We start from the raw sequence: 14,635 nt of genomic DNA on the forward strand, positions 1-14,635 counted from the left end.
TACCATTGAAACCTCCTAAGTCCACTGTAATGTTTATATGCTATTCAAACTGCTTATAAGATCATTTCTATTTAGATGAGCTGAAAACACAGAAATATAAACCTGATTCAAAACTTCTGTAGCCCCGTGAATATTTCAACTGTGGACAGTGGACATTTAATCTTCACTATCTCATTACTATCTATAGGTACTTTTGCATGAAACGAATATCATTGAGGAAAAAAAAATAATCAAACGTGTCTAATTCAATTTACCAAAAGATGGTTTTTCTTTTTTCTATTTTTTAATAGAAAGTTTTGCCATACATGAGGCACCGACAACGTATGTGATGGTGAACTATCACCACAGTCTAACTCATTTTCAATCATTTCAGTTACTAATATAGTGGTGTGAGATGCTTTGCGTTTAGGCCCACTCGCATGACATTGACTTTGTTTTGATCTGGGTGGGTGGCCCACTGCAAGGCTAGAGATTGGCAGATGGTGCAGTATGCAATGCGTCCAATGCGTCCAATCCCGTATTTGTTTATCTACAGCGTCCATCCTTTTTCTCGTATCATTTGAAGGTATGAGCATTAAAATAAGCCAGATCCAAAGCTCAAGTGGATCACACCAAACCAAATGGTGAGCTTGGGTTGCATTAAATGCATAAACCATAAAAATAGAAGATTCATCCGTGGTGTGTTCCACTTGAGCGTTGGATCTGCCTAAAAAGGAAGGAAGGGCGTGGATAGACAGATACATCACGTTGGCCCCCCACAGATCTGCCCGTTCGTGGGTAGAGACGGGCAGGGTAGGACGCAATCCGCGTCCGGTGGTGCAACCCGCACACTAGAAATATTATACGATTTATTCCCAAACTGCCCCTCTGCTCGCTAAACCACACTTCTTATTTCAAACCGTCCATCCTCGAGATAACGCTACCCACTTTCTCGTTTGTGGTGCAGATTCACAATCTTGTGTACAATTTTCGGCATAGTCGACAACCATCATCTTCTCACCCCATCTGTGCCACAGGTTGAGTTCTTGAGTTGATTGCGACCATCCAAACCATATGGGCCTCATTGCAGTGTGGTGGAACATTTTCCCAGAATCACTATGGGATGATCTTGGCCATCTGGTTTCAACAGAAATTTTGAATCTGAACCATCTTTGAAAACGGAGATTTAGTGCCCATCAATTGGACGGTTAGGATAACTCAGTCTGTGTAATAGACATTCTATGCTGCCGCACCCACGATTTGGATGGTCCCAATTGACTTCCTATTACGTCACATCAACCGTTGAAAATTTATGGGAAAACCCTAACTAGCTGGAAACGGATTGGCTACTCCCCCTGCCACCAGCCCCGTGGCTGATGGTCGGTGCTCTGTGGGCCTCACCATGATCTATGTGTTTCATCCATGCCGTTCATCCATTTTTACAGTTCATTTTATTGCTTGATTCCAAAAATTAGGGGGTATAAATCTCAGCTGGACCACACCACAGGAAAACAATATTGACTGGATATCTACCATTAAAATCCTCCTAAGGCACACTGTACTGTTTATTTGACATCCAATCTGTTTATTAGGTCATACAGACCTAGATGAAGGGAAAAAACAAAGATCATATTGATCCAAAACTTTTATGGCCCCCAAAAAAATTTTAACGGTCGATGCTCATTCAACACTGTTTCCTGTAATGTGGTCCACTTGAGATTGGGATATACCTCATTTTTAGTCTCATACCCTAAAATGATCTAGAAAAATATATGGACGGCATAGATGAAACGCATACATCATGGTGGGGCCCACAGAGTACCGACCATCAGCCATTGGCTGGTGGCAGGGAGTAGTCAATCCGTTTCCTAACTAGTCAATCCGTTTCTATTGCAATCACGCATGCCACGCGGTTCTTTTAATTTTCTGACGAGTGTATACGGGCATGGATTCGGTAGTGACCCTCCAGCACAGGTCCGGTACTATAGGCCGACCATTTTATTTTTTTTTAAATTATTTTTCTTTTGGGTTAGCTTGTTAGTACACACGCTCCATGTTAGCCACCTCCGTTGGTGATCGATACCAAGACCTCAAGTGTTGACTATATGCCGACCATGATGTATGTGTTTCATCTGTGCCGTCCTTCCACTTTTCGGCCTACCGTTGGAAACTTTTCAAGCACCACCGTAACGTTTATTTGCCATCTAACTGGTTGATAATGCCAAACAGACCTAGACGAGGGTTAAATACAAATATCATCTTGATCCAAAACTTTTATAGCCTGCAAGAAGTTTTGAATGGTGAGCATTCAATAAGCACTGTTCCCTATGGTATGGTCCACCCGAGATTTGGATCTTACTCGGGCTAATGCCCTCAAATCAGCTGAAAAAATGGATTCACGTATTCAATAAAAACATATACGTCATAGTGGGGCCCACATCACCGACCTCGGTATCAGAGGGATCACCACTGAATCCGAGTCCGTGTATACATTACTCGTTGAGATTGACACAGGAACCACCACCATCTAGAAGACCCGACCTGGTAAAAGTGGACCCCACTTAACGCACGCTCTCAATAAAACAGGGCAGAGGACCCCACTAGCTGGTGAACATTTTTCATGAAGAAGCCACTAACAATGTCGGGACCCCAAAGCAGAGGATAGAATAAGCAAAATGAACGGCCCCCCTAACATGCATGGAAAGTGGGGCCCACCCAAAAAGCAGATTCCATTCGAATATGGCTCTGTATCAGAGCAGATGACCAAAGTACAAAAGCTGAAGCCGAGATAAATTTCTCGCTCCTAGAAAAGGTGAAAACCCTTTAAAAAGTTTAACGGTAGGTAACATGGTGGGTTATGCCAACGGCGTGGATGCATTCGGGTCCCGCGGTGACAATGGGCCATGTTAAGCCGGATCCCTGCCGACCCGTTTATTAACTGGACAGCCGATCTGTAATTCCTATAAACGGCCCTGAGTCCAGCGCATTTATTGAAGAAATTGAACTTAGGTCCCACTGCCTATCTGAGAACCTATATATGACAGGTCAAGCCCAACCAGCTTGAATCTGGCCGTTAGTTGTGCCAAAAGGGATCGAAGTGTAAACCGACGGATGATATGAGAGGCAGCCCCCTTGATTGGACGATCTTGATCCGCACACTTCTTGCATGAAAGACCCTTCCCAACCGGTGGAGTCTCTTGTAACCAACAGTAGTTGTATTTGCCGCCACTCGATCCCCATCCACATAAATCTCATGCCGCTGAATCCTCTGCCCAAGCCCAATCGCTTCTTGAATTCTCACCACGTTGAATCTGATCTCCTTCCCATTCCAACCGAACTCGATCCAATGGCTGCCATCTTTCTGCTCCTCTGGGGCCCAGTACGTCCACACATGATCACCATCCACGACGTTCTTCGGCCCGAAATTACTCTTCTTTCCTCCCCTTTGGCTACTAACTTTTATCACACTTCCTTGTGCTAGGTTGCTAGAGAATATCACATCAATCGCCTTTCGGAACTCACGCAAACGGGTAACGTCGGTATCGGATATCAGACCCGAAGTGTTAGGCGGCACATTCAACAGCAATACGCAGTTCCGTCCCACCGAGTTGTAGTAGATGTCAAGCAGCTGGCTTAGCGACTTTGGGCTTTGGGATTTGTGCCAAAACCAGCCCTTTCGAATCGAGACGTCGCATTCGGCTGGTAGCCAGTCGGTTCCTCTTGGATCGCCCGTATTTAGATAGCTGAAACACATGAAATTGTGATTGAGATAGATTGGATTTTCTTTCTCTATTACCGTCAGGCTATGTTTGGCAATCAAAAGAATCATGTTGTGCTATAACAGTCATTACAGGTCCTTAAACGCCGTTACATAAAAATAACTATGGCAACCGTTACTTAAAAAAATTGACCCATAACAGCCGTTACAACTTTGTTAACATATCGCTGGGCCTCCAATAGAGGCTAACCACCTGGGATGGCGCATTTACCGGCCGATACAAGGTTTTTTTTTTTTTTTTTTTGGATCTTTTCAACTTTTAAAAAAATAATTAAAAAAAAGAGTGAGAGAGAGACCGTGACAACCATTATAGTGATGGCCATTACCACCCCCGTTATTATTATATAATACCTTGATTTGTGAGAAGTGGAGTTATTACCATGTTCATTTAATTCAATTATACTTTCAAATGCAGCAGCCCGTGTACGGTCGAAGGAATTGATTATGAAATGTAAGTAAGAATGGATTGGATTAAACAAACCTAACAATGCTTCCATCTCCAATCCTCAGTGAAGTGCGATTGATGGTGGACCAACACGTCGAGTCTGCATACCCCATCTCGTCTCCGACCCATCTAACGTCAGGGCCCGCATCGGAGAATATATTAATGGCGGACTGTAATTCCTTCACCATGGAAAACCAAGACCCGAAGTAGTATGTCATGTTCGGTGCGTTCGATCCCTTGGCGCCATCGAACCATATCTCCGAAACACTCCCATATCTACATAAATACCAAAAAATTCTTTTAAAAAAAAAAATTGAAATCGATTTATTTTCATTTGTGTTCTTTTGATTTCCATTACTAACCTATTCAGAAGTTCTTGTAACTGGCCCAAGTAATACTCGTTGTACTGTGTTTCTTGCCCATATCTTTTGTCGTGGCGGTCCCACGGCGATATATACAGCCCAAGATCCACCCCTCGGTCCTTCGCAGCGGCCGCAAGCTCTCCGACAACGTCTCCCTTCCCACCTCTCCACGGGCTTCTCTCGACGGAATGATCAGTGTATTCCGACGGCCACAGGCAGAACCCATCATGGTGTTTTGCGGTCAAGATGACGAGGGAGAACCCAGCATCGACGGCCAGATCGACCCATTGGCCCGCATTAAGGGCCGTTGGATTGAACACGGAGGGGTTCTCGTGTCCGGTTCCCCACTCGGAATCGGTGAACGTATTTACGCCGAAATGGTGGAACATTACAAGCTCTCGACGCTGCCATTTTAACTGGGACCACGTCGGTAATGGTGGGATCGGCAGCGGCGGTGGAGTCGTTCTTGAGGTAGCGAATTCGATCGTTGCAAGTATAAGAAGAAGCCACAACCAGACCATGGGCAGATTCTTCTCTGTGCACTCTCCTTTCATGGCTCTGTTCTTACGTTCACGTGAGATGAGAATCTTTCTTTGTTCTAATGATAAGAGAAGGGAAGATAATGCGGGGAGATAAATTAATGAAAAGGAGGTGTGGTTTTGTAGAATAGATGAAAGGCTAAACGCCAAACGCAAGCGTTCCACGCATCATCCAGCCGTTCATTGGCAAACCATATATGGTTGATGTGGCCCACACTGACATGATTGGTGGTCCATTAATCACGAGTGCCAGAAAATAGACTGCGAATGTGGACAATTTAGTCGTCCGTTTGTCGTGCATGCGCGCTCCACTTGAAAAGTGGACTGCACTGACATTCAGATGAGGTCACATTCAGCAGCCGGCCGGCTGATGAACGGCCCATATGCTGGACACGTGTGCCTAGTTGATAGGTGCTACGTAGTGTCTTCCAAGTTCCTGCGCTGGAAACCTAAGTGGGGCCCACCGTGATGTTTGTGAGACATCCAACCCGTCCATCCGTTTTGTGAGCTCATTTTAGGGTTGAGCTCAAAAGTGAGAAGGATCCGATACTCACGTGGGACGCAGTAAAGGAAAATGTCGGTAAGGAAATTTCCTAGCGTTGAAATCTCCCTGGTGTCGATAGTGATGTTTACATGTCATACGTACCGTCCATAACGTCATTCTCACTGGGATGAACGGAAACGTAAATATTATCCTCATTCAAAACTTATGTTAGGCCACGAATATGTTAACTGTGTACGTTCAATCCTCACATTTTTTGCCAAACTTGAGTATTAGATCAAACTCATTTTTATATTAAGTCCTGAAATTATCTCAAAAAATGAATAGACGTGATAGATTTTTCACAAACATCACAGTGGGTCCCACCTAGGTTTCAAGCGCGGAACTTCATGGCGGGAAATCCGCGTCCAAGCGAGATGTTTCAGCGCAGCTTCGGTGGATCACGGATCGACCGACGTGGAAGGAATCCCTGACCGTGGGGCTACCTTGATGTATATGCCTTATATCTACGCCGTCCATCCGTTTTGAAAACTCATTTTAAGGTATGATGTTAAAAATGAAGTGGATCTAAATCTCATATGGACCACAATACAGGAAACGGTGGTAATTGACCTTAAAAACTTATCCTGGGCCACAAAAGTTGATATTTGCGTGGTCTCTTTACCCGGGTCTCCAGGTCCTTATCAGAAGGTTGGATCGCAAATAAACATTTTGGTGGTCTGGTGAAGTTTTTGACGGTGGTGATTCAATCACGATTGTTTCGTGTGGTATAGTCCACGTAATATTTGGATATGTTTCAATTTTAGAATCCTGCTCTGAAATTACCTGTCAAATCGATGGCAGGCGTAAATGCAATGCACATGCACCACGGTGGAATCCACCCAAACCGCGCTCGGTGCTTTAGGTGAAAAAGGGCCAGAAGGAGAATTCATGCTCCACAGTGCAATGGATGATACGCAGGTTGGAAATAACTTCAAAATTGCAAAGTATCAATGAACCAAATTCACTCTGTCACTTGTACATATGTATAACTAAAATATCAGATCGGATCCTATCAATGGGCCCTGCTAGCCCGTTGGGCTTGGTTTAACTAGGCCTCTTTTTAATTGGTAGCCTGGCCCGACCTGATAGGGATTGTTATGGGGAAATCTGAGCAGGACCAATAAGGGTAGACCTGGGCAAAATGAACCGATTCATAGGGCCTCAGAAGGAAAATATTACATCGGGTCCGATCAAGCTTCCGAATTACGGTCCTAGGTTGGCTGAGCTGAGCTCTTCTCCAGGGAATTATGACCTAGCTGAGCTCTCCTTCGAGGAGTCGCAACTCCGGATCGGAACTCTCATCCGAAGAACTGCGGCCTTGGATCGGCCGACCGGAGGTCTCATCCTAAAACTACGACCTTGGATCGGCCGGCCCGAGTCATATCTTCGACCTTTAAGCCGGAGATCAAATCCAAGATAGACACTCCGACCACAGTCTCTGATCACAGACTCCAACCACAGGATCCATAAGGTTTGACCATAGGTTCGGATGTGGTGAGTCAGAGGTCCGAACAAGGTTAATCCAACCACGAGCTTGAGACTGAGTTACAGGACCAGCTCAGATGAGAACGTGGTTGGAGATCACGTACAGAGCTCGGCCCAATAAGGCATATGAGAGAATAATCTGGAACACGATCTAACGGATAACGGCCGATATCTTCGCCCGCGCAATGCCCGCTTGATGGAGAAGATCATGCCGAGTTTAATGGCATCGACCCTCTCAATCCACAGGTGTAAATACCGGGGAAACCCATTACAGCAGGTATGCAATATCTCGCACCCTCACTCCACTCTAAGCTACTTAGACCCAGTTTCCCTAGCCTGACTTTGGCATTTGAGGGTCCCCTGCTTGAACCAGGGTCTCCTTTGTTTACTGTTCTGTGGAATCCTGCTCTGAAATTACCTGTCAAATCGATGGCAGGCGTAAATGCAATGCACATGCACCACGGTGGAATCCACCCAAACCGCGCTCGGTGCTTTAGGTGAAAAAGGGCCAGAAGGAGAATTCATGCTCCACAGTGCAATGGATGATACGCAGGTTGGAAATAACTTCAAAATTGCAAAGTATCAATGAACCAAATTCACTCTGTCACTTGTACATATGTATAACTAAAATATCAGATCGGATCCTTACTCTTGCACGGGTGGTAGACTCAGGAGTTTCAATACCCGATCAAGGGTTCGAGTATCCATAGGGGGTGAAATCCCACTATGGCGTAAGTGTGTTGGGGGGTTTGCGCATGTGTAAAGAAAAAAAATGTATAACTAAAATACTACATATAAAGGGCTTATATGGATGGACAGCATGGATAAAACACATGCATCAATGTGGGCCCCATGTGTAGTGGATTTCAAAATCCACTCAAACTCAGCATGTGATCAAATGCAATTCCATCTCATGTAATTCCAATCAATTCTTCTTTTCCATGCGCGGGATTAAATTTGCATGAGACCCAATGCAATTCTATATTACCTGTTCCCGCCTGAGCCCATGTACCAGGCAGGCTGGAAATTTTTAATTCCTTTTATAGAATATATACAATCTATATTTAGTAAACTCGTAATGTAATATTAGCCGTCCAAAGCTAATAAAAAATCTTAGAATCTTTAGTAAATCGATTTACAGAAATCTTACGTAAATACAATCTAATAATAATCTTTTTATTTTAGTTAATTTTTGTCACATGTCTTAGCGCCTGCGTACCTAGATAGTTATCGTACAACTTCGCCGCCGAAAGTAAAGAGAGCTGCGGCGTTCGATTCGATTGGCGATTGTTTGGGCCAGAAGCCGCTGCGTCCGAACCCAGGTCGGACAATCAGCCGTATGACCAGAGATCCTGTGGGGCATGCTCTGACGTATCTTCTTATCCATACCGTCCATCCATTTTATCAGATCATAATAAAATATGATCCAAAAAATGAAACAGATCCAACGCTCAAGTGGACCACGCAAAATAGTGGCCTTGGTTGCATTAAATGCACAAAGCATTAATGCAAGATCTAAATGCAAGATTCATCTCTAGTGTTGTCCACTTGAGCTATGGATCTACTTAATTTTTTATCTTATAACTGAAAATAATCTGATAAAATGGATGGACGGCGTGGATATACAGATAAATAAATGTGGACCTCACAAGAGCCGGACCGCTTATTTTCCAGGGTTCGGACGCAATCCGCTTCCGCTTGGGCCATATGTTATCGGTTCGTGAAGAGTTATTTCATGCTCTGGCTGTTCACGACGCTTGATACTCAGGCACTCGTTAATGGTACACATGGAATATATAAACTCAAAAGTAAACCGACTAAATTTTGAAACCAACTATTAATAAGTTATAATATAAAAACCAGATTGGTTGAACAATCCTAGCCTCTGATTCGTGGACAACTGTTTTTGAATTAAGGCGATTGGATATTTTAACCTTTCAATGCATGTCCAGCGATCCAACTGTAGATAATCATATCAAATAAGTTTCTCTCAATGATACATCTAAAGTGTTACCCAATTTGACTTGAGTGTATGCCATGTATTCAATTTCTAACTGCCTGCGTATCAACCATTCACCCAGCAAGAGCATCAAACATTCCCCTATTTGTTCACGGGTTGGGTTTTCACTGCGGGTCAATCGTGTACGTTAAAGAAATAAAATAAATAAAAATCACGTCATTACAAGCTACAAGCAAAAAGGGTTCGGTTTTCGCTTTCACAAGGGGTGCGGGACTTTCACGGGTGATGGGCCATCAGGTCCGTGTTTGCTGCTCACATATCGCTTTTCTGCCGTCGACTTCAGATGACATAAAACCGACCGTAGCCTACGTAATATTAACGACGGTAGACTATGGTATTAATCCATCACCATCTCTAAATGATGGCAATTCATCCACTCGCTGCACATATCTTGATCATCGAAATGGTGGGATCCGTTCTTAATGAAACATAGCCGAGCAGAGGAATTATAGAACCCAAACCGTATGGGCTGTTTGGGAGCGTGGATTTGTTACCCCCTGGATTCGGAACCCCCTGATTAGAAACCCCCTTGGATTTGCCATCCTCCTAGTGTGTTGGCACCAAGAGTGTGAATCAATTTTTATCCAAAAGTACCTGTCCATAGCGTATTCACAGGGATTTGAATTTAATTACTAATTCAACTTTAATATCTCTAATTAGCGAGATATATACTTTTTGATACAATAGTTGGTTTGCCTGAAAATTATGAAATTTCAAGTCTCGGATGGGCCACAAGCACAAGATCATGTTTGAGTGACTAACCAACGATTTTTAATTGTTGATCTACATGGACAATGTTTGGACAGTGCTAGACAATGTTTGGACGGTGCCGATTTATATGGATAATGTTTGGATGGTGCTGATCATCATTAGTGGGCCATGTGCCCAATTGAATGATAGCATATAATGACACACATATTACACCTGCAACTATTGAAATGATTTCATGTGTATTCCAAGCTCTCCACCGTTGATTGCAAACCTCCTCATAGGGGGATTGGAAACCCCTGGATTTGCAACCCCCGGTTGCTTATGCTGCCATACAATCTGGGAAAACCCCATCCAATGCCCTCCAATCCACCGTGCCAAAGGATGTGTAGGTTGCTGAGGTTTTCAATTCTGACAAGTAGGGCCCGTGACACGACTCGGTAGTCCAGACCCACTAATGTGTTGTATCCCAACGCGGATGAGCCATGCCTCAAAATCTCATCAATAGGTTAATCACAACCTTTTGTTTGGAGTTCTATATTGTGAGGCAATTGAGAACAAAAATCTAACAATGATCCAGATGCACAGGATCTTTAAACTGAGAAACGATCTGATACAATTACTACAATAAAGCCTTTTCTTTCCGGCTAACATGCCACATGTGAGGAATGCCTTATCTATAGAAGGTGGGCCACACTGATGTAGAGCAGATTGTGTACAATTTCATGGCCAAGATGGACCAAAAAAGGCCTGATCGGAAGTGGAAGTGATCTGGACCATCAAAACCTTATAACGGGCGTATCACACAAACTAAAATGAGTTATTCAACGTGCCATACATGATTTTAGGTAGGACAGAATTACTTTAGCCACCAAACCTGCTACGCCAAGTTGGCCACACTGAATTTGTGAGATTTCATCAAATCGACGGTCAAATTTTCATTTTTTGTTGTTTATAGTAAGTTTTAGTTTGATTATAACTCTTTGTCCATTGGGCTCTAAGAGTTGCACTGAAAAGTGCTTAGAATGTAGGTAGAATCACATGCTTGGGCCAAATATGATACTTACTATTTTTAGCTAAAAACCTTGATAACTAGTGTGAATCATGACTATCTATAAATATTAAGTTTATTATTTATAATAAGTCAAAATTTCTTAGAGTTTTAGTTGTAGTTTAATTTTGAAAGTTTTTCCCTGATTTCATGTCATTATTTAATAAGGGTGTAAGCACGTTTTAATCATCAACCAATTTATTTTGAATTTCTAAAAATTATTTTTTCTTTTCTTTTTTCTTCAAAGATTCGAGGTATCTTTGTGATGAGTCTAAAAAGTTCTATATATTTATAGTAATTATCCCCCAAGGAAGACAGTGCTCGACCTCAACACATCCTTACCTGCGTCACACACTATGATGCAATTAATATATCAGGAAAATACAGTTTATCTATATTTGGAAAAAAGTCTACAAAATATATATATATATATATATATATATATATATAAAGGATACAATCAACTATTATCTCAAAACATTTAATCACAACGAACGTAAAAGGAGATTGTCCTTACTTAAATATTTTCTAATAATATTTTATTATGTCCTTTTTTATGTTGTAGAGATTTTTTTTCTTCTCCAAATCTTATTTAGAGATCTGATTAGAATTTTTTGACTCTCCCTATAATGTATTTATACCTATTCCATTGTTAAGAGAAAATCATCAAGGAAATCAAAACACTTTCTCTGGTTAGATCACTCATATGTGGAATGAATTTTTACAGACTGAAATTTGCACGTTGGTAGTTATTGAATACCTGCCATTTAGCTACACCCGCACCCAACCTGTATCAGGCCTGGTTTGGGCATCCATTAGGCCCATCGGCCCATTGACAGCCATTTACCCTATATGAAAATTCGATAAATCCACACATACGGTGGGATACAACATCAATATCGACGGCATGGAGTGATACAGTGTACTGGTATATGGTCCATCCCATCCGTCCATTAAATTAGGATATCAAACCATTTCATCTTTAACCGTCTGTTTGAATGCACTGTATGCATGCCCAGTATACTGTGGATGAATCACCATCATTTATCAAATTCATATCTAGGTTAAAATGGAAGGAATGTCCTAGGACAGGTGGGGAGGAGGTGAACAAGCCCGCCAAAAATGTAGGACGGACGTGGGCCCTCTTTTGTTGTTCCTGCTGTCGTGAATGTTAGTGCACACAGTTTTCAATAAAAGAATCTAATTCAATCAGACGAGAATTTCATGACGAGTGGACGCGGATTGCGTGGTGACCTCAATATCACCACGTTGCTATGTGGTGTCGGGACTCTGTGGGGCCCACTGTGATGTATTTGTTCTATCTAATCCGTCCATCCATTTGGTAGCTCATTTTAGGATATAAGTTCAAAATTAAAGCATATATAAAACTCAAGTGAACCACAGCACATGAAACAGTGGGGATAATGATGTCCACTGTTGAAAACTTCATGGGGGCCATAGAAGTTTCCGATCAAACTGATATTTGTGTTTCCATTCATCGCGGTCTGTGTGACCTTACGAACAGGTTGGATGACAGATAAACATCACAGTGGGCCCTAAGAAGGTTTTAACGGTGGATATCATTATCCCTGCTATTTCCCGTGCTGTGATTCACTTGACCTTTGTATACACTTAAACTTTGGGCTCATGTTCTATACTAAGGCCATGTTTGTTAAGGCTGAATTTTTGCACCTAACGCAGAATGGATGGTGTGTTTGGATAAAACACATACATCATGGTGGGCCCTGCAGAGTCCTGACACGACGTAGCTGGGTGGTGGTGTTGGGGGTACCACGCAATCCGCTACCATGAAATTTACAAAATTTTGTTTTAGGGACGGTTGTGGCTACAGGACAGTGCTCTGTAGGCCCCACAATGATATATGTGTTTTCTATACCCCTACTATCCATTTTGGATCTTTATTTTTAGGTACAAGCTCAAATATGACAGATCCAAATCTCAGGTGGACCAAACCACAGGAAAACACAACCACTATTAACATCTTCATGGGGCCCGCTGTAATGTTTATTTGCCATTAACCTGTTGATAATTAAAAAAGACGCGGATGAATGGAAAACATAAGTATCAGCTTGATGCAAACTTCCATAGCCCCAAGAGGTTTTTAATGGTGGGCGTTCAATCACCACTGTTTACTTTAGTATGGTCTACCTAAGTTTTGATCTCGCTCATTTTATTTTATTTTTTTTCTCGTACCCTAAAATGAGCTGAAAAAAACTATAAAACAGGATACATCATGGTGGGGCACACAGAACACTGCACTGTACAATACTACCAACAGTGTCAGTAGCAATCCATGTCCTTAAAATATGTACAATTAGCTGTGAATGAGATACAATTCATCCACTAGGGTTCCTCCATGAAATTGAGATGGCCAAAAATATGTTGATTCAAGAATCCGGATCCTCTGCTGGAAACAGGGATTTTTCATTTCCTGCATTTTCATTAGGCCAGGTGTCATCAGTGATGACATGGCCCAATGAAAATGCAGAGATGGGAAATCTCTGTTTCCCAGCAACAGAGGAACCGGACTCCCAAGGATCCATATTTTAGAGAATCAGATTACAACAATTTTCTGAATTCAAGTACAATTTGAATTCAATTGAATGTATACCATATAACATGCTAAACCACCAGGACAGTTCAAGCTGGACAACGGACAATAGGAGACATGAAACTTGACTTGTAATGATTTAAACCGAGTAGAGCTTTAGTCTTTAGTGAAGATACTAGTCAATTGATCAATCGTACCAACATAGCGAATGATAAGACCACCATGAGTAGTATTTTAATGTATGAAGTGATAATCCACCTCAATATATTTGGCGTGAACGTTATAGACCAGATTAGAGGTAAGAGATATAGCATTGAGATTATCATAGTAAAGAATAGGAGCTTGATGCAGATAGACCTGTAAATCACATAAGAGAAAACGGATCCAAAATAACTCTCCAGCAATGATAGCAAGAGAAATAAACTTAGACACAGGACTAGAGCATGAAATCATGAGCTGCTTGTTAGTACTCCAAGAGATTAAGTTGGGACTGAGAAAAACAATATACCCTAAAGCAGAACCACAATCATCAAGGTCACCAACTCAATTAACATCAGAAGAAGCCTAAAAGGTAAGATGACTGGTAGGGCCTTTACAAAAATAAAGATCATGGGAGATAATGCCCATAAGAAAGCTCAAGATACATTTAATCGCCATCTAATAAGTCGACCGCAGAGCATACATGAATTGACAAACCTAATTAACAACAAAGGAAATATCTGATCTCTTAAAAGTAAGACATTACATAGTGTAAGGCCCGTATCCTAGTCCGTATTGTTCCGTCGACTCCTGCGATCATTCCCGTCGAATTTCGGCAACTCGTGACTTATAATCGACGTTTACGCGCGATCCTAAGTCATATCCTGTAGATTTGAGATGGCTTAATTCGAGACTTGTACCATTACGACTGCACCGTCGCCGCGATTCCAACGTCGCAACTCGCGCACCAATCCGATACCCTAGCCAGGAGATGTGGGCCAGCGTTTATTTCGAAGAAACACCGTGCATTTGCAATCCCAAGAGAATCTCTACAACATATCTCATCAATCAATCAATCAATCAAGGCACACACTCATACTTTCTTTCTCCCCAAGTCAAGCAACCACTAAGTCAACTCTCAAGTCAAGTACACCATCACATCACATCCATCAC

General features: G+C 42.3%; 1 protein-coding gene across 1 annotated transcript; it reads right to left on the reverse strand.

Annotated features, from left to right (window-relative positions):
* Window positions 1-2,658: 2,658 nt before the first annotated feature.
* On the reverse strand, window positions 2,659-5,186 carry LOC131233466 (alpha-L-fucosidase 1-like). The gene is made up of 3 exons (XM_058230179.1): window positions 4,565-5,186; window positions 4,239-4,478; window positions 2,659-3,722 (listed from the first exon to the last, which is right to left on the reverse strand). Exons 1-3 carry the CDS (start codon window positions 5,116-5,118, stop codon window positions 3,053-3,055), a joined length of 1,464 nt encoding a protein of 487 aa, XP_058086162.1. The 5' UTR covers window positions 5,119-5,186; the 3' UTR covers window positions 2,659-3,052.
* Window positions 5,187-14,635: the final 9,449 nt, after the last annotated feature.

Source organism: Magnolia sinica, chromosome 18, assembly GCF_029962835.1.
Source record: "Magnolia sinica isolate HGM2019 chromosome 18, MsV1, whole genome shotgun sequence".
Taxonomy (NCBI): Eukaryota; Viridiplantae; Streptophyta; class Magnoliopsida; order Magnoliales; family Magnoliaceae; genus Magnolia; species Magnolia sinica.

Excerpts from the sequence above, each read along its gene's own strand:
- LOC131233466 (XM_058230179.1), bottom strand. The coding sequence starts at position 5,118 with ATGAAAGGAGAGTGCACAGAGAAGAATCTGCCCATGGTCTGGTTGTGG. Across the intron at positions 4,479-4,564 it reads TTACAAGAACTTCTGAATAG|ATATGGGAGTGTTTCGGAGA; the intron begins GTTAGTAATGGA and ends GTATTTATGTAG. Across the intron at positions 3,723-4,238 it reads GGAGATGGAAGCATTGTTAG|CTATCTAAATACGGGCGATC; the intron begins GTTTGTTTAATC and ends CATGTGTTTCAG.